This window comes from Symphalangus syndactylus, chromosome 3, assembly GCF_028878055.3.
Source record: "Symphalangus syndactylus isolate Jambi chromosome 3, NHGRI_mSymSyn1-v2.1_pri, whole genome shotgun sequence".
Taxonomy (NCBI): domain Eukaryota; kingdom Metazoa; phylum Chordata; class Mammalia; order Primates; family Hylobatidae; genus Symphalangus; species Symphalangus syndactylus.
This window is the reverse complement of record NC_072425.2, coordinates 32659878-32681087: the sequence shown is the minus strand read 5'-3', so window position 1 is coordinate 32681087 and position 21210 is coordinate 32659878. Positions and strand designations below refer to the sequence as shown.

Sequence of the window (21210 nt, the reverse complement as noted above, 5' to 3'; positions counted from 1 at the left end):
TCCCAGGTAACTCAACCTTCCCAAACTTCAATCTCTTTCTTCAACTCAGCAATTGTGCCATGTCTGCTTGGTTCCCCCAACCCCCACAGTCTAGAAAGAAAACTAGGGTGACAATAGGGTTACCTCAATTGTTTCCCTTCTGAGAGCACAATCGTGTTGTACTTGTTGTCCACTGTCTAAAAACAACTGACAGTAAGTCCAGTCCCAGTTACTCTATCATGGTTGAGAGTAGAAATCTATAGATCTTTCACATATTGGAAAAATTAAATCACAAAATTTATATGGATGAGCATTAAGACCGCGGGTGAGTTTTCTTTAAACTTACTAATTCTTAGAGCAGCTTTAAGCTATTGCTTACTTATTTGATGGATTTAAGATTTATAAAGTATGGAGATTAATGTTCACAATTCTTCACATGGTTTTATTTAAAGCAATCTGAATGCATTTCTTGCTATGAAAAGCCAAGTACAAAAAATTAACTGATCAGAGAAAGTAGTGTTTATTATTAAATCATAGCCTTCAATACCAGTGGCAGAGAATGCAAATTTGTTTTCCAACATTTGTTTTCTACGTAAACCCACCTATTTTTAGCTAAGCACATGCCTATCAGAAAAAAGGACTACATTCTTAGCTTCCTAAGTAGCTAGGTGTGGCTGTTGAGGACTAAGTAAACAGGATGTAAACAAAAATGATACGTGCTGCTTTTCTCTTAAGTGTCTTTATAAGGAGGGGATATGTTCTTTTCTTTTCTCTTTTTCTCTTCTTTTTGTACGAGCTCCAATAACCTCTAGGATCATTTGCTAAACCTGAAAATCGACACCATATACCTTGGAGCACTGACTACTTCAGAATTTGTTGAATGTGATGAAAGTAAATTTCTATCTTCTATATTGCTTATACCATCTTTGCAGCCAAATTTAATACTGAGTTCTTTAAAAAGAGGCCATTTAAGTTTGATTTGATAAAAGGAATTTCAAGAAGACAAAAAAAAACCTAGCTATTTGCAAACCAAACGAGCACATTAACAGTTTATAAGTATTTTGGTCAACAAAACTACCAGGGGGCCAGGCGCCGTGGCTCACACCTATAATCCCAACACTTTGGGAGGCCAAGGCAGGAGAATTGCTTGAGCCCAGAAGTTTGAGGCCATCCTGGGGAACACAGGGAGACCCAGACTCTACAAAAAAATCAAAAAATTAGCTGGATGTGGTGACATGTGCCCATGGTCCCAGCTACTTGAGAGGCTGGGGTGGGAGGATCTCTTGAGCCTGGGAGGTCGAGACTGTAGTGAGCTGTGATTACGTGATTATGTGATTACATCTACACACATATAATACTTACTGTGTGTGTGTATATATACATATATATAAAAATACAAATTATTCAGTTTGTTAGCAGTGGTTTCCTGCTTAGGAATATTATTAACCCATATCATTTTTATTTGTAAATCAATTAGATTTCTTTAACATTCAGCTTCATAAGACTTCAATAATTGTATATACAATGGTTTCAAAAGAAAAGACTTCTTAAGCTGAGAAAAAAATGTTAACATTAATCAATTTGCAGACAATTGAAGTACACTTCTAATAAGATGTAAAAATTGGTAGCCATTAAGGGAAAAACATGAAGTATTCTACATGAAAAAGAACAACTTCTGTTTAACAAAAGCCATCAAGTATAAATTTGTAAATTATAGTGTCAGAGGGTATCTGCATACATGTATAACAAAGTATTCATATTCAGAATATATAAAAAACAAGTTAAAGAGAAAAAGGCAAACAACCTAATAGAAAAGCAGGCAAAAGATCTGAGTAGCCACTTCATTAAAAATATCCAAATGATCAGTAAGCATATGAAAATATAATCAATTTCATTAATATTTATGCAAACAAAAGTCACAATAAGCTATCAATATATATTTACCAGAACAACTAAAATTAAAAATACACAATATCGGCCAGGCATGGTGGCTCACACCTGTATTACCAGCACTTTAGGAAGCTAAGGTGGGATCACTTGAGGTCAAGAGTTTGAGACCACCCTGGCCAACAAGGTGAAACCCTCTCTCTACTAAAAATATAAAAATTAGCCATGTGTAGTGGCATGTGCCTGTAATCCCAGCTACTCAGGAGCCTGAGGCATGTGAATTGCTTGAACCCAGGAGGCGGAAGTTGCAGTGAGCCAAGACCATGCCACTGCATTCCAGCCTGTGTGACAAAGTGAGACTCTTTCTCAAAAAAAAAAAAAAAAAAATATATATACACACACACACACACACACACACACACACATACACACACAATCAAGTATTGACAAAGTTCTGGAATAACTAAACTGACATAATTTCTGGTAAGAGTATAAAATCACTTTTGAAAATTAGTAGACTCTACTAAAGATAAGCACCTGCATATCCTAGGACCCAATAATTCCACTTCTAGACACATACTCAAGTAAAATGCACACATGTGTCCACGAAAAGATTTGTCAAGAATATCCATAAATGTGGCCGGGAACAGTGGCTCACACCTATAATCCCAGCACTTTGGGAGGCCAAGGTGAGCGGATCACCTGGGGTCAGGAGTTTGAGACCAGCCTGGCCAACAAGGTGAAACCCTATTTCTACTAAAAATACAAAAATTAGCTGGGCATGGTGGCAGGCGCCTGTAGTCCCAGCTACTCGGGAGGCTGAAGCAGGAAAATCACTTCAACCTGGGAGGCGGAGGTTGCAGTGAGCCAAGATTGTGCCATTGCACTCCAGACTGGGCAACAAGAACAAAACTCCGTCTCCAAAGAAAAGAAGAAAAGACATCCATGTTCATGGACTGGAAGACTTGAAATTGTTTAAATGTTCATAATATTCAAAGTGATCTACAGGATCAATGCAATCCCTATCAAAATCCCAATGGCATTTTTGCAGAAAAAAAAATATCCTGACATTCATATAGAACACAAAGGATCCCAAACAGCCAAAGCAATCTTGAGAAACACAAAGCTGAAGGCCTCACGTTTCCTAACTGCTACACATTACAAAGCTATAGTAATTCAAACAGTATGTTACTGACATAAAGACAAACATACAGACCAATGGAACAGATTAAAGAATCCAGAAATAAACTCTCACTTACACGTTCAAATGATCTTCAACAAAGATGCCAAGGCTACAGGATAGGAAAAGAACAGTTTCTTCAACATATGGTGTCGGTAAAATGTATATCCACATTTATAAAGAATGAAATTGGACTCTTACTTTACACCACATGAAAAAAATTAACTCAAAATGAATTAAAGGCCTAAACATAAGACCTGAAACTATAAAAGACCTAGAAGAGACAAAGGGGGAAAGCTTCATGACAGTGGATTTGGCAAAGATTTCTTGGATATAACACCAAATGCACAAGCAACAAAAGAAAACATGAACAAATGGGGCTAATATCAGACTCAAAACCCTCTGCATAGCAAAGGAAATAACAGAGTAAAAAGTCAATGAAAGAAATGGGAGAAAAAAATTGTAAACTACATATGTGATGGCGGTTAATATTCAGAATACATAAGGAGCTACTACAACTCAACAACAAAAACAACCCAATCAAAAAATGGGCAAATTGAAGTCTGGGGACAGTGCTTATTAGAGAGAAAATTTAAAATTAGTAAAACAAAATAAAAAATAGGTAAAGGACTTGAATAGACATTTCTCTGAAGAAGATATACGAACAGCCAACAAGCACAAGAAAAGATACTCAGCATTACTAATCATCAGGGAAATACAAATCAAAACCACATTATCACCTCACATCTGTTAGGATGGCCATTATTTGAAAAAATTTAAAACCCAAAAAATAAGTATTCACAAGGATGTGGGAAAACTGAAACCCCTGTGTACTACTGGTGGGAATAATGGTGCAGCCACTATGAAACACAGTATGATAGTTCCTCAAAATAATAAAAAACAGAATTACCATATGATCCAGCAATCTCACTTCTGGTATATCCAAAAGAACTAAAAACAGGATCTCAAAGAGGTATCTGCACACCATGTTCACCATTGTGCTATTGTGAGTCAATAGCACAATAGCTAAGAGGTGGAAGGAACCTAAATGATGGACAGATGAATGGATAAATAAAATGCGGTATATACATACAATTATTCATCCTACAAAAAAGGGAAACCCTTTCATTTGCTGCAACATAAATGAACCTTGAGAACACTATGCTAAGTGAAATAAGCCAGTCACAAAAAGAAAAATGCTGCATGATTCCACTTACATGAGGTATCTAAAATAGCCAAACTCTTGGAAACAGAAAGCAGAATGGGCTAGAAGAGAAAAGGAAGAGTTGTTGCTAAATGGATAGAGTTTCAGTTTTGTTAAGATGAAAAACTTCTAGCGATCTGTTGTACAACAATGTTCCTATAGTTAACATTACTACACTGTATACTCAAAAATGTACAAGATGGTAAATTTTATATTTTTAACCAAAATGAGAGATAGAGGGCACACAAGCAAACACAATGAAACACACAAAAAGGGAATATTCACAGCAACACTACATATAAAATGGAAATAATTCAAATATCCACTGATACAATAAAATATTATATAGAAATGAGAAGAACGAAAGGGGCAATACACAACATGAGTTACTCTCACAAACATAATGTTGAATGAAAGAACCCAGACAGGAAGGAGGATATACTATATTTACTGGCTTATTCATATAAAGTTTAAAAACACAAAAAAATAACTTATGATGTTAGAAGTCAGGCTAATGAATACACTTGGAAGGAGGAAATGAATGAAAAAGGAAAGAAGGACTCCTGTGAGTATTAGCAATGGCCTGTTTCTTGCTTGGGATGCTGATTATATGGTATATGTATGTCATGATGTTATGGTAACAGTAATACTAACCAATTAGAGTACAAAAAGAAAGCAATGAAGAAATATTTTATTAATATAGCTGTAAAAATTATAAACATACACAAAATACAGTATATATGTGGTTGAATACATGTGACTGAGTGTCCCCTTCAATATCTCTATTCTCCTTCCCTTGTAAAGTAATAGAATCCCTCAATTATGATTAGACAGGACACACCAGAATAATGACCAATTTCCTAGACCTTTCACCCTCGCCCCCTTGAAGCTGGTGTGTCAATGTGACGAAGTTCTAGCTAACAGAGTTGAGAAAAAAGTGCAACTTCTCGGTCTTGTCCCTATAAGGGACTCAGCCTCCGCTTCTCAACTCTCACCCTTAGTGTGTAATTCTCATCATTATGGCCCAAGATGGATGAAAAAGTTCAGCTTCAACTGTCTTTGTTACCCTTCCTGTGGGTACGATGGAAAGAGAGTACTATTTTAGATCTTGAGAAGGTAGTCATGTTGAGGATAAAAGAACAACAAAAGAGAAAAAGGCTGGTCCCCAACACAATTCAAGAAACTAAGTAAGCCCCTGACTACTTACCCAGACTTCAGAAGAACTTAGAAATAAACTAAAATCTGTATTTTTAGGTCTGTATTACAGTTCTATTAGCCATCTAACCTATAACTAAATATAGCATATCAAAATAATACCCCATGACCAAGTTGGTTTATTCCAGGCATGCAAGAATGGGTCAACATTAGGAAATCGTATTTCACTACATCAAAAAATCAATGGAGACCAAATATTACAATTAACAGAAGCACAAAAGATGATGGTAACATTAATAGCCATTGATAATAAAAACTAAGTAAAATAGAAAAGGAAGGAACCGATTAAAGTATGATGAAGGATTATTATCAAAACCCGGGCAAGGTGCAGTGGCTCATGCCTGTAATCCCAGCACTTTAGGAGGCTGAGGAAGCAGGACTGATTGAGCCCAGGAGTTTGAGACCAGCCTATGGACAACATAGTAAGGCCCCGTCTCTACAGAAAATAAAAAATTAGCTGGGTGAGGTGGCACACGCCTATAGTCCCAGCTACTTTAGAGGCTGAGGTGAAAGAACTGCCTGAACCCACGAGGTTGAGGCTGCAGTGAGCCGTGTTTGTGCCACTGGACTCCAGGCTAGACAACAGACCAAGACCCTGTTTCAAAAACAAAACAAAACAAAAAATCCCAACAGCAAACATTATATTAAAAGATCAAATAATAAAGCCACCTCCATTGCAATTAAGAACAAGACAAAGATAATCACAGTTACCACTGTTATTCAACTCATTTATGGAGGTTCCAGTGAATACATAACAAGTTAACAAAACAATCCATATATTTATATACTTGAAATTATCTTTATTTGAAGACACATCATTGAATAACTGCAAAATTCAAAAGACTAATAAAAAATTACTAAGACATTTTATTTAAAGTAAGTATACACAAAATAAATATTCAAAAATCAATAGGTCTTCTCTGTACTAGCAGTATCCAGTTAAAAATGAAAACAGGAAAAAAAAATTCCCACTCAATAATAGCAAAAATACTAAATTAAGTTTAGCTGTATATAACAACATTTGAAGTAACAGTTACTTAAGAAGTTAATCTCAGGCTCATGCCTGTAATCCCAGCACTCTGGGAGGCCAAGGCAGGTGGAACACTTGAGGTCAGGAGTTCGAGACGAACCTGGCCAACATGGTGAAACCCTGTCTCTACTAAAAATACAAAAATTAGCCCGGCATGGTGGCAGGCGCCTATAATCCCAGGTACTCAGAGGCCGAGGCAGGAGAATCTCTTGAACCCAGGAGGTGGTGGTTACAGTAAGCAGAGACTGTGCCATTGCACTCCAGCCTGGGCAAGACAGAGCAAGACTCAGTCTCAAAAGGAAAAAAAAAAAAAACAAAGAAGTTAACCTCTTGCTCACATGAAAAGTCTAAATGTAGGAATTCCAGATCTGGAATGGTGACAATGTTATCAGGCTCTGGCTGTCTCTGTTACAGATGCCTGTCATTCCCATCATTATCTAAGAAGCTGGAACACCCACAGGCAATAAAATTGGAGGGAAAAAAAAAAGGAAAAACAGTGTACCTGTGTAGAGATGCCCTGTTTCATATTACACTTCCACTTATACCTTGTCAAGACTTAATTACATGACCACATCTAGCTATAAGGAAGAATAGAAAAGTAGTAGTTTCATCTGGGTAGCAATGTGTCAGATAAAAATTGAGGTTCTGTTGGTTAAAAAAAAAAAAATGAAAGAATAGCATTGGGGTACACAATAAACAATCTCTGCCATTAATTCCTAAGATACATTTTAAAAGAAAACTATGTGACTTACATGGAAAAGCGTGGAACTTTTTCAAAATTGTCAATGGACATAAAATAGAACCTAAAAACATGGAATTATAGGTCATAGTCCCAAATGGAAAGATAGTACCACAAAATGATCAACAATTCACATTAACATATAACTCTAACATAATTCTTATCAGAATCCCTAAGATATTGTAGGTAAAGGTTCGGGGAAGAAGGATTATTTGTTTTAGAACTAGATCAAGTTTGTCTAACATGCAGCCTGTGCACAGCATGCAGCCCAGGGCAGCTTTGAATGTGGCCCAAAACAAATTCATAAACTTTCTTAAAACGTTATGAGATTGTTTTGCGATGGTTTTTTAGCTCATCAGCTATCATTAATGTTAGTGTATTTTATGTGTGGCCCAAGATAATTCTTCCAACGTGGCTCAGGGAAGCTAAAAGATTGGACGCCCCTGAACTAGATGAAATAATTTAAAGCTGACATGGAAAAAGACATGTCCACATTAAGCTAAGAGAATTTTTTAAAACAACACCTAAACAGAATTTTAGTGTTAAGTGACAGAATCAGATGTTAACTTTTTAATAACAACACCTAAACAGATTGACTGTTAAGTCCTAGTTTGCCTGAGGCTGTCACAATTTCGTACCATTGTTCTAGTATCCTGTATGCTTTAACGCCTTCATTTTTAAAAAGAATTATTATTAATAGTTACATTAAAGTAAGCTAGAATGAGCTTGGTAGATCCAATTCTTTTCATTCTGTCTCTATACTTGTTCCCTTTCCCGAACATCTACGTTCCCATGGTCCCAAACACCATATAAGCTCCTGGGGTCTGGAAAAGGAGGTCCATTCATCCCCACCTCCCTACAACTCCAAAAACATCTGGATAAAGAAATCCTCCCTTCTCTGAAACTCTCCATGCCCATGGCTTCAGTTGTCATCTGTGTATGATACTATCAAATTTCTTTCGTGATGTTGAGACCAGGGACCCACTTCCTATCTGTCATTTCCATTTAGATGTTCCAAAGGAACCTCAAACTCAATATATACAAATCTGAACCTGCATTGTCCAACTCTGTTCTTCCTACATTCAAATAGAAATGAATGGCACAAACATTCATTACCACTCATCTATCCAATTATCTAAGTCCAAGTCCAAAACCTGGAAATCAATGATGATATCCCTTATTCAAACATTCAATTAATCATCAATTACTATCAATTTTATCTTCTGTAAGTTATTCAATTTTCTTCATCATACTACCACTGCCACAGTGCCAGTTACCATCCTTTATTAGGATTACAGCAATAATCCTAAGGATAATAATAATAATAATAATAAATCCTCTTCACTGCTCACTCTTCACTGCTTACTCTCTTTCCAGTACTGCACTGCTTCAATTCACTTTACAGCCACTAAATTTCAAGAATATTTATTTTTAAGTCATGTGGTACCTTACGGCAGGTAAATTACTTCAATTTTTAAAACATATTGTCTTATACTTTAATACTTCTATTCCAAGTCCATCATCACTCAACGCAAGTTTTGTTTTTTGTTTTTTGTTTTTGAGATGGAGTCTCACTCTGTCCCCCAGGCTGAAGTGCAATGGCACACCTCAGCTCCCTGCCACCTCCACTTCCCAGGTTCAAGCAATTTTCCCTGCCTCAGCCTCCCGAGTAGCTGGGATCACAGGTTCCTGTCATCATACCCGGCTAATTTTTGTATTTTTAGTAGAGAGGGGGTTTCGCCATGTTGGCCAGGCTGGTCTTGAACTCCTGACCTCAGGTGATCGGCCAGCCTCGGCCTCCCAAAGTTCTGGGGATTACAGGTGTGAGCCACCACACCTGACCTCAACCCAAGTTTTAGATCTAGCTCTTTTACTCAATAGTTCTGGGTCACCAACTTATTGACAGTATTTTTATCAAAATTATGTAACACAAAGAACATCAATCAAAAAACCAAATCATCAAATTAGATCCAAATGAATCCTTAAAATTTGAGAGGTATAACTAGTGATTTCATCTATGTAAACAGTATATAGTACTTTACCAAAACACATTTTGGCTTTTGTTATAAACAGTGGCACTTCAACATGATATAAGATAAGCAAAATAAGAGCATTGTAAAAAAAAATTTGAAACCCATAGAAATAAAACAACAACAACAAAAAAAAAACTCACCATACACACCTGCAGAAGGAGTAGAACTATTCATGGTAAAAGGTCCGTTAACGATGCCAGAAGAAAGAAGCTCATCAGATCCCCGCTGAAAAACAAAACCAATGTTTGGTTAATAAACCAAGTTTTAGATAATGGTCCATATTTACTACTAAAAGTATTAAAAGCTAATAATATTACTTCATCTTTGTATGAAGACATTAAAGGGGGAACTCAAGAATCACAAAATCAAATGAACTGCACAGCAAGAAAAAATTACTGCAAATCCACAACTATATTGTTAGTTATTAAAAACAACACAACTGCCACCACAGAAATGGGGGCATAATCTTGAAATTCTTTCTAACCAAACACAGGTTTCCAAAACAACATCTGAAAGTGCCAAACCATATTTAGGGGGTTGCATTATGACATTGTTTTTGTAGTATATATTTATATGCAAATAGTTTGTATAGTCCTCCCTAAGAATCCTGACTTTTCAATACCAATGTATTTTTTTAAGTAGAAAATATAGTTCATTTCCATATTGGCCAAATTCTTTATAATCAGTAACTTTTTATCCATTAATCCTTAAAATCACCTTTAATGCAGACTATTTCTTAAACAATTGTTTAAGTAATTTACTCTTTTTTTCAGGTTAAGAGTTTTGATCAACTTCCAAATCTGAACTGGCAACACTTAAAAGTAAGTCAGAGAAGTCTTTCCATTGTAACGTAAGATCTATCACCAACATTTAAAAGATTACTTTTAGGAAGGACAATAAATACTATGTACAAAGTTAAAACCAACCTATTTTAAATATTACTATTGGTTTAGCTTGGCCAATTTTTAAGAACAAGTGTTTTGATCCATTGGGTAATAAAAATTAATCCCCAAACAATCCTACAAGTATCAGAATAGCAATAGTGCTACAGCACATATTTAATGTTTAAGTGTAGGTGCCACTTCTATAGGGAACAACTTCAGCCTTTGCTGAAGAAAGACAAACCACCAATATATCTACATAATAGAAATACAATTATTTAAACAAGTCTTGTATTAAACATCCAGAAATTACTCCCTTTGGATCTTCACCGGAAGTTTATAGAGACATCTGGGAACAAGAAGAAGGAATTAAGTAAGCAGGATAAAAGAAAACTGAAAATGTCAACTCCCAGAAAAATTAAGATTAAGGCCTCACTTAAAGCACAGGTCTTCCTAATAAAATCTGAGATGTAGATATTATCAGGCTACATATGATAATTAACAGACTTTGTGGTTTGCTGGCTACCTGCAGATAAAGACACATTTTCGCAGCTTTAAATGTATTAATAGTATAAATTAAAACATACTCAACATGGTTTTTATATATGAGGAATTTGGTTAAATGTATTACTGACAGATATATCTTCCACACATATGAGTTAGCATCAATATGTTTCTACCTATAAGTCAAGTTAATATAATGTTAGAAACCACTTGAAGGTGGTCACTTTAGCTCTTTCGAGATTTGCAGAAACATATTTTTTCAAGAATAACAAAAAGCACAAGTATAAAGCAAAAATACTGATAAGCTAGATAACATTAAAATTAACAATTTTATTTAACAAAAGACATCATTAGGAGAATAAACAGACAAGTCATGGAATAAGAAGGTATCTGCGATACATAAAACCAACAAAGGGTTTATATCCAGCACGTACTAAGAAAAAGAAAAAAGGAAAAACAAAACACTAGAAATCAGTAAGAAAAAGCCAAGATAACAGAAAAATGACAAGAGACTTGAACAGCCATCTCACAAAGTGGTGGACTATGTCACTGTTCCAGAGTATTTGTACCCTCACCTTTTCCTGAACAAGAATTATTCCTCCCCATCCATGGCCATGTGACTTGCAATGCCTCCAGTGGGAGGAGTATAACTCCCTCCCCCCATTGACAATGAACACAGTTTTGTAATATCCTTTGGCCAATGGAACATGAATGGACATGACCTATACTTAAGCCAAACAGTAACTTCAAAAACATCAGTCATTTCTGCCAGGTTTTTCTCTTTCCCTCTGAAATAAGAGCACGTCTCAAATAGGAGGTACTCTTTCAGCCTGATTCTCAGAAGAACAAGTGTAGCTCCATAACAGCTACCACCACAGTAAGTGAACAAGAAATAAATGTCTTCTTAAACAACTTATAAATGACTGATACCATATCCAGTCAAACATAAGATATTTGACCGCATCTTCATTGGTCATCAGGGAAATGCAAGTTAAAACCACAATGAAATACTGTAAAATTAAAAAGATTGACAATATCATGTTAGTAACAATGTGGGGTGACAAAAACTCTTACATGGGAGTTAAGTATAATTTAGTGGGAATGTAAACTGGTACCACTTGGAAAACTGTCTGATCCAATCTATTAAAGTCAAATATATGAATATCCTAGGATCCTTATATAGTCTACTCTGATGCATAAACCCCAAGATATTGCCTGCTTGTGTGCACCTAGACATATAAAACTGTCTTCAGCAGCATTATTTGTACTCGTCAAACTGGAAACAACTAAATGCCATCAACTGTAGAATAACTGAGAAAATGTTTGTAAATGCATGCAATGACTATACAACAATGAGAATGAACTACGGCTCCACATAACATAGATAAATCTCACAAACCTAAAACGTCAGTCACGGCCGGGCGCGGTGGCTCACACCTGTAATCCCAGCATTTTGGGAGGCCGAGGCGGGCAGATCACGAGGTCAGGAGATCGAGACCATCCTGGCTAACACGGTGAAACCCCATCTCTACTGAAAACACAAAAAATTAGCCCAGCGTGGTGGCGGGCGCCTGTAGTCTCAGCTCCTCAGGAGGCTGAGGCACGAGAATGGCATGAACCCAGGAGGCAGAGATTGCAGCGAGCCGAGATCACGCCACTGCACTCCAGCCTGGGCAACAAAGCGAGACTCTGTCTCAAAGAAAAAAAAAAGTCAGTCACAAAGAATACAACGCTATATTGTTGCATTTATATGGGGTACAAAAAGCTGGGCACAGTGGCTCACACCTGTATTACCAGCACTTTGGGAGGCCAAGGAGGGAGGATCACTTGAGGTCAAGAGTTCAAGACCAACGTGGGCAACACAGGGAGGCCCCATCTCTAAGTAAATAAAAATAAAAACAAAAAAATGGATTATCAAAACCAAAAGCACGAATGGCAATAAATAAATAAACTGAACTGAACTTTGTCAAATATAAAAACTTTTGTATTTCAAAGAACACCATCAAGAGAATAAAAGGACAACACAGAGAATGGAAGAAAGTATTTGCAAATCACGTATCTCACAAGAAATGGGTGCCTAGAACACCTAAGATCCCTCAAGATCAATAATAAAAAAAGACAACCCATTGGATTTGAAAAGGTATTTCTCCAAAGAAGGCCAGTAAGTACATGAAAAGATGCTCAATCTAATTAGTCATTAAGGAAATGCAAATCAAAAGCCACTTCAAGGAAAAATTAAGACCATGATACTACCACTTAACTATCAGAACACCTAAAATAAAAAGTTACAGTATCAAATGCAGACCAGCATGTGGAAAAAATAGATCTCTCATACATTGCTGGTAGCAATGTAAAATGGTACAGGCACTCTGGAAAGTAGTTTGGTGTTTTCTGGAAAAAAGAAAAAAAAAACTAAACATACACTTAGCAACCTCAAAAGATAATATGCTCTATGATTTCACCTACAGTATTCTCAAAATGACAAAAATTATAGAGATGGAAAACAGATTAGTGGTTGCCAGGAGATAGAGATGGTTGGGTGGAGGTGGTAGGTATGATTATAAATGGTACCATAAGGAGATCTTTGTGGTGATGGATTAGTTCTATATCTTAACTGTGATGGTAGTTATGTGAATCTACATATGCGATAAGATCAAACAGAACTATATACAGGCACTGTGCCAATACCAATGCTCCTGTTTTGATGGTGTACTATAATTATATAAGATGTAACCACTGGAGGAAACTTAAGTGAGGGGCACACAGAATCTTTCTGTAATATCTTTACAACTTGCCATGCATCTCTAATTGTTTGAAAAGTTTAAAAAAATTAAAACTAAAAAACAAAATATAGGACAACAGGTACTTCATTCTGAGCCAAAGGATTCCTACTGGCTTGAGAGTCTTGCTCTCTTCACTAACAGTCATCACTAACACCTGTGTTCAACCCTGCCACAGCCCGCTATTACAGATCATCCTCAACACTGTGCTTCTGTACAACAGTGGTCCAGAAGGCATCCCTTCAAAGATAAGCAGAACAAAAAGAAAAGAAAGAAACATTACAAAAGGCAGATAACATATACCAGAAACTACACAAATTTCAATTGACGGCAAGTAGCTTTTTGTAAAATGAAAAAAAAAGAAATTGACCTAATATCCTCTCTAAAACAAAACTATAAAGGGATACAACAGCTCAAGGGAAAGGCAAATAAGAAATCTACCGAAAGAGTTAAAGGGAAAATTGACGAGAAAAAAGGAATAAGACAGTATCTTGAAAGTCAAACATTTGAGAAGTCAAAAGCGCAAACACCTTTCTGCCATCCAAACAAGTTACCTGCTGTGAGGAACCAACTCTTTTTATATTTTTGACATAAAAAAACTGGAAAGAAGAAATGTACAGGAAAGCACTTTCTTAGAGACACTTGAGATTACCAGAAAGGCACCTAGAGGTGTTAAATTGTTAACACAGGCCCCAGACAAGGGCTAAGAATCCCAAAAGCTGACTATACTCTTCTTTTTTTTTTTTTTTCCGCCCGGGCTGGAGTGCAGTGGCGCAATCTCGGCTCACTGCAAGCTCCGCCTCCCGGGTTCACGCCATTCTCCTGCCTCAGCCTCCGAGTAGCTGGGACTACAGGCGCCCGCCACCGCGCCAGGCTAATTTTTTGTATTTTTTAGTAGAGACGGGGTTTCACCGTGGTCTCGATCTCCTGACCTCGTGATCCGCCCGCCTCGGCCTCCCAAAGTGCTGGGATTACAAGCGTGAGCCGCCGCGCCCGGCCGACTATACTCTTCTTCTTCTTTTTTTTTTTTTTTTTTTTAAGACAAGGTCTTGCTCTGTCGCCCAGGCTGGAGTACAGTGACACGATCTTAGCTCACTGGAACCTCCGCCTCCCAGGTTCCAATGATTCTTGTGTCTCAGCCTCCTGAGCAGCTGGGATTACAGGTGTCTGCCCACAACGCCCAGCTAATTTTTGCATTTTTAGTAGAGACGGGGTTTCACCCTGTTGGTCAGGCTGGTCTCGAACTCCTGACCTCAAGTGATCTGCCCACCTCGGCCTCCTAAACTGCTGGGACTACAGGCGTGAGCCACCACACCCGACCTGACTATATTCTTCTTAATGCACACATGCCATTTCAGTTTCAATTTGGGGAGAAAAGTAAGTTACTCAAGTTTTTTTTCTATTTCTTTCTCATTCAATAAACTGTTACCTAGTTTCCTATCAAATAAATTTCCAATCAACCATTAATGTGAAATTATTCCGTTGGTTACTGAATCAAGCCTAAACGTCCTGTGATGGCAATGAAACAATCTTTCTAATCTGGATCTCTTCCTCACAGTAACACTCCCCTGTCATGTAATTTTCTCCAAATAAATCATACTCTGCATCTTTTTATGATATTATCCTGCTTCAAGCACTATCCCTTTGCTACATATCCAATCCTATCTACTAGTCACAGATAAAATGGCACCACATCCTTGAGAATTTTCTATCCCAAGTGAAAAGGTACAACTTAATTTTTATCATCTTTCAACATTAAAATGTGTATGGTTCTAGACTGTTAGTTCAGTTCACATGATATATTCTTCCTGTATGCATAATTATCAGTAACATAATTTTGTTAAATATGTACACAAAGTTAGTTCTCAGATACCTTGAGGTCTATTATTTGTGCCTTATACTAGATTATATTCTTCCAGAGCCTATAGCAGAGTATCAGGTACAAGATTAACAGCCCTCTGCCTTGGCTACTCAATACAATCGCATGGGCAGCTTAAAAATAAATACTACAGGCTGGGCGCAGTGGCTCAAGCCTGTAATCCCAGCACTTTGGGAGGCCGAGGCGGGCAGATCATGAGGTCAGGAGTTCAAGACCAGCCTGACCAATATGGTGAAACCCCGTCTCTACTAAAAATACAAAAATTAGCCAGGTGTGGTGGTGTGCACCTGTAGTCCCAGCTAGTCAGGAAGCTGAGGCAGGAAAATCGCTTGAATCTGGGAGGCAAAGGTTGCAGTGAGCCAAGATCACACCACTACACTCCAGCCTGGGCGACAGAGCGAGACTCCATCTCAATCAATCAATCAATACTACAGGCTGGGCACAGTGGCTCACGTGTGTAATCCCAGCACTTTGGGAGGCCAAGGCAGGCGGATCACCTAAGGTCGGGAGTTCAAGACCAGCCTGGCCAACACAGTGAAACCCTGTCTCTACTAAGAATACAAAAATTAGCCAGGTATGGTGGTGCATGCCTGTAATCTCAGCTACTCGGGAGGCTGAGGCACGAGAATCACTTGAACCCAGGAGGCGGAGGTTGCAGTGAGCCGAGATTACACCACTGCACCCCAGCCTGGGCAACAGAGTCAGACTCTGTCTTGGGAGGAAAAAAAAATGTATCCATTTTTAGTACCAGAGTCCAACTGTACAGAATTGTACGGGACATTTATTAAAGTCTCATTTATGGTTAACCTTTCAGAAAAAAAATAAAGCATGTATCTGCCTATGCATTTGAATTTTTCCTGCGAACACTGTGATGAGATTTGTTTAGAAAAAAAAAAGCAAAATTTTTCACTGTAATCACCTTATTTAAGCATCTTTGCTTACTAATCCAGTTATCTCAGAATAAATCTATAAATATGAAATAGCTGGATCATATTTCATTTTGATAAGTCATTCATCTTAATATGTATTTTACGAAGTTATAATATGAATCTATGCTCTGCTCTATTATCCTTTTAACTGATAAGCTTTCTTCATGTTGTTAGTCTGTCACTATTCATTTATTTATTTTTGTGAGACAGAGTCTCGTTCTGTCACTCAGGCTGGACTGCAGTGGGATGATCATAGCTCACTGCAGCCTCAACCTTCCAGGTCAAGCAATCCTTGCACCTTGGCCTCCCATGTAGCTAGGACTAGAGGCATGCATCACTTTGCCCGGATGATTTTTTAATTTTTGTACACAGAAAAAATTTTTTTATTATACTTTAATCTACTGATTGATCGCTTATTTTTTATTTTTTTGTAGACTCTTGCTATTTTGCCCAGGCTGCATCACAATTATTTTTAGTAGATTATTAAAATTCTATAATAACATCCTTAACTATTCCCCTATTTTAAATCATAGTGTTTTGTCTTTAATATAGCATTTTTTCAGGATAAATATTCAGAAGTGAAACAGACTTTTCTTTTTTGAGGAAAAGATAGAACTATAAGAAATCTCAAATTCCTACAACAAAATGTAGGGTAACTTCAAGTTACTACTGCACTACAGATGACTAAGAAGCATTTTTACAGGAGTCTTTCAAATACTGTTAAAATTAGCAAATGACTGCCTCATTTTAATATGGCCCACAGTTTGTGTAGTAAAAAACTTACTTTGTCCAAAGAAAGGTGTGGCTTTTGCCCTTTCCTTCTTAGAGGTAATATCTAAGTCCTTGAAATATCATGCCTGAGAGGACTTTTTTTTTTTCCGCCTAGTGGCCTTGGGTCACCGGACAGTCATAGGGTAAGGAATAGCCATGCCAGAAAGATCGACAATGTGATTTAGGGTAGGAGCTTTGAGTCACACCTGAAGGGGCTGAAAACTAGACTGAAATCAGCCTCGTGAACAATAAATTATTTATGCCTACATAATAGGGTTCCAACAAAAACTGTAAACACCAAGGCTCCAGTGAGTTTCCCTGGTTGATAATACTCCTTGCCTACTGCCACACACTGATGCTGGGAAGTAATGTGTCCATGGAGGTGGGACAACAGTACTTCCCAAGACCCTGCCTTAGGCATTTCTTCCCTAGGCTTGATTTTAATCTGTGTCCTTTCCCTGTAGCAAACCATGCTGTGAGTATAAGAGCTTCCGGCTGGGCGCGGTGGCTCACGCCTGTAATCTCAGCACTTTGGGAGCTGATAACGAGGTCAGGAAATAGAGACCACCCTGGCTAACACGGTGAAACGCCGTCTCTACTAAAAATACAAAAAATTAGCCAGCCGTGGTGGCGGATGCCCGTAGTTCCAGCTACTCGGAAGACTGAGGCAGGAGAATGGCGTGATCCCAGGAGGCGGAGCTTGCAGTGAGCCGAGACCACACCACTGCACTCCAGCCTGGGCCACAGAGTGAGACTTCGCCTCAAAAAAAAAAAAAAAAAAAAAAAAAAGCTTTCAGTGACTTCTGTGAGTCTTTCTAGCAAATTATTGAACCTGTGGGTAGCTTCAGGAATCCCCTACACTTGCAATTGGTGTGAGATGTAAGGGCAGTCTTGCGTGGACCTTGTCTCATAACATCACAGTTGGCTTAATTCTTCACATGGTTAAATAAACATAACAAATTTATTAATTTGCTTAATATTTTTTAAACTTTTTTTTTTTTTTGAGACAAGGTCTCACTCTGTCACCCAGGCTGAAGTGCAGTGGCGTGATCACAGCTCACTGCAGCCTCAATCTCCCAGGCTCAAGCGATCCTTCCACCTCAGCCTCCTGAGTAGCAGGGACCACAGATGCACACCACCATGCCCAGATAATTTTTGTATTTTTTTTTGTAGAGATGGGGTTTCACCATGTTGCCCAAGCTGGTCTCCTGGGCTCAAGCTATTTGCCCACCTCGACCTTCCAAAGTGCTGCGATTAGAAGCCTAAACTTACACTGTGCCTGGGCAAAAACAAAACAAAACTATTCTTAACCTTTGAATTACCATTGGACTTCCATCTGTAAAGAAAAACAGTAGTCTGAAAATACGATCAAATACTCAAGTATGGAAAAACCAGAAAATTAATTTAAATTTGTATAATTTTTTTTTTTTTTTTTGAGACAGAATCTTGTTCTGTCACCCAGGATGGAGTGCAGTGGCACTACTGGGTTCACTGCAATCTCTGCTTCCTGGGTTCAAGCGATTCTCCTGCCTCAGCCTCCCGAGTAGCTGGGATTACAGGCACACACCACCATGCCTGGCTAATTTTTATATTTTTAGTAGAGACAGGGTTTTGCCATGTTCGTCAGGCTGGCCTCGAACTCCTGACCTCAGGTGATCCACCCACCTTGGCCTCCCCAAAGTGCTGGCCAAATTTGTATTTTTTAAATGAATGCAACATCTTAACTGTCACATTCAGAATATAAACTCTATTTATAAGGATATGGTGAAAGTTGCAAAGTCTTCAAAATAAACAATTACATTTGATAATTCTACTTCAATTCTATTTCAATGATAATAGGAAGAGCTTTTTGAAAAGAATAAAACATGCCTAAAATAACACATAAGTAAAGGGGACCCTAGTATCAACTGAAGTGTTGGAATAGCTATTTTTATTGTCTTATTACACATCAAGAACAACTAAAATATAAGATATTTGCCCGATGTGGTGGCTCATGCCTGTAATCCCAGCACTTTGGGAGGCCAAGGTGGGGGGATCACTTGAGCTCAGGAGTTTGAGACCAGCCTGGGCAACAGAATGAGATCCCATCTCTACCAAAAACACAAAAAATTAGCCGGGCATAGTACCACGCACCTGTAATCCCAGCTACTTGGGGGGCTGAGGTGGGAGGATTGATTGAGCCAGGAGGTCGAGGTTCAGTGAGCTAAGATCATGCCACCGCACTCTGGCCTGGGTGACAAAGGGAGACCCTGTCCCAAAATAAAAAATAAAAAAGATAAATAAGATCATGAAGTTTCATTTCGGGAAATGTTTTATCATTCTTCATATAAAATAAACAAGATGTTTCTCAAGTAATTATGACACTTTTAAAAGCTGGTAACATTCTCCCCCTAATAATTTCAGAATATGACAAACAAAAGACAAAGAGAACAAAAGAAACTTACATTTGAAAATTAGTCATAAAAAACAATTCTGATAACCACAATTTTCTAGCCAATTTTTTTCCCAAGAACTCACTTTCAAATTATGGAAAACAAAGGCTTTTTTGATATTATAAAGCCTAAATCCCGAGTCACATTACTTTGTAAAACACTGTAAAAGATGAGAAAAAGAGCTATTAGTTCTGTATAATTACTTTAAACCAACCTTGTCCAACATGCAGCCCATGGGCCACATGCGGCACAGGATGGCTTTGAGTGCCGCCCAACACAAATTCATAAACTTTCTTAAGACATTAGGATATTTTGGTGTTTTGTTGTTGTTGTTGTTAGCTCATCAGCTATCGTTAGTGTATTTTATGTGTGGCATAAGACAATTCTTCTTCCAATGTGGCCCAGGGAAGCCCTGCTTTAAACATTCCCTTTTTTTGAGACAGGGTATTGCTCCATCACCCAGGATGGAGTACAGTGGCATAATCAGGGCTCAAGCCATCCTCCTGCCTTGGTCTCCTGAGTAGCTAGGACTAGAGGCATGCACCACCATGCCCAGCTAATTTTTTTCATTTTTTGTAGGGATGTGGTCTCCCTTTGTTGCCCAGGCTGGTCTCAAACTCCTGGGCTCAAGTGATCCTCTGGCCTAGGATTCCCAAAGTGTTGGAATTATAGGCTTGAGCCACTGCACCTGGCCAACATTAAACTTCCTCCTTTTATTTAAAAAAAACTTTTCTTTCCTAGACATAAATTCTTTCTCCTGAAAACATATCACTGCATTTAATTACTGACTGCTTCAATATGAAATGAAAAGGATTTCTCAAAATTATACTTAATATTTATATCCTAAGTGTCTCAAAAGCAATTTTCCGTAAGGTTTGACTGCTATGATAACAGATTACAGTTTAAGGGAAGAATGGAAGATAATCAAGCAGAATGAAGACATTTTTAAAAGGAAGGAAAACTTGGACAAGTGAATGCAGACGACTAAAAGAAAAAAGATTGTACCACGGGTAAACAAATTAATGTATACAAAAAAAGGCCTTAACAAGCCAAATGTGAAGACATGGGGGAGTGGCAGGGCAGGTGCTGGCTGCAAACAACACTGTGTGTTTCTAAGGACAGTCTCCTTAGAAACACACAGCAAATTTACATAAGTCCAGCAGTTGCTCTGTGGACTTGTCAGCTCTCTGGCTAAGTCAGCACACGAATCAGCTTTACTGGCTCAAGTATCAATTACTGAAGCTCTTGCCTGCTGATGCATAATTCACGGGGCAAACAAAGCAAAGAAATACTGTAATTAAACAGCACAAATAAGTGTTTCATCATCAAATTTGATAGGAATTGGTTTTATTTAGCATTAAAGACATTGAAGTAACATGTACAGATGATTCTGAAAATAAACCATTAATTCATGGTTAAACTTCATATCTAAAATGCATATGAAATTCAAGAAAAAATATTTGTTTTAATCTATCAAGATACTACATGACTATACAAAAGAGGCTATCAAAAAACTACTTCATAATTTTCCAGAATCCTAGGCCTTTTTTTTTTAATTAATAGCATCTTAAATACTGAAATACCCAAGTCCTGCCTTTTTCTAACAGATAGTCTAGTGACCCCACGTGAACACTTCCCAGGACAGAAAACTCATATTGGTTCTGCTCTAAGTTTTTCCAAAAACAGAAATAAAAGTGAGTTTATATGGAGTCTCACTATACTATATGCACGTATTGATTATGGTCTCCTGATTACTTACCTTTATAT

The 21210-nt window shown here is 37.8% G+C and overlaps 1 protein-coding gene across 41 annotated transcripts in view; it reads right to left on the bottom strand.

The window, feature by feature from the left end:
• Positions 1–21210, bottom strand: part of PTBP3 (polypyrimidine tract binding protein 3) — a 166185-nt gene that overhangs the window by 69729 nt on the left and 75246 nt on the right. For 15 of the 41 annotated variants that reach the window (XM_055271476.2, XM_055271480.2, XM_055271475.2 and 12 more), the window contains one exon: positions 9408–9492. In XM_055271476.2, coding sequence (XP_055127451.1) covers positions 9408–9441 — 34 coding nt within the window. In that variant the 5' untranslated portion in view covers positions 9442–9492. Of the gene's footprint in view, positions 1–7247; positions 7299–9407; positions 9493–19144; positions 19257–21210 lie in introns of those variants that run through there. The other 26 variants (XM_063636110.1, XM_055271483.2, XM_055271481.2 and 23 more) reach the window with 6 other exon arrangements.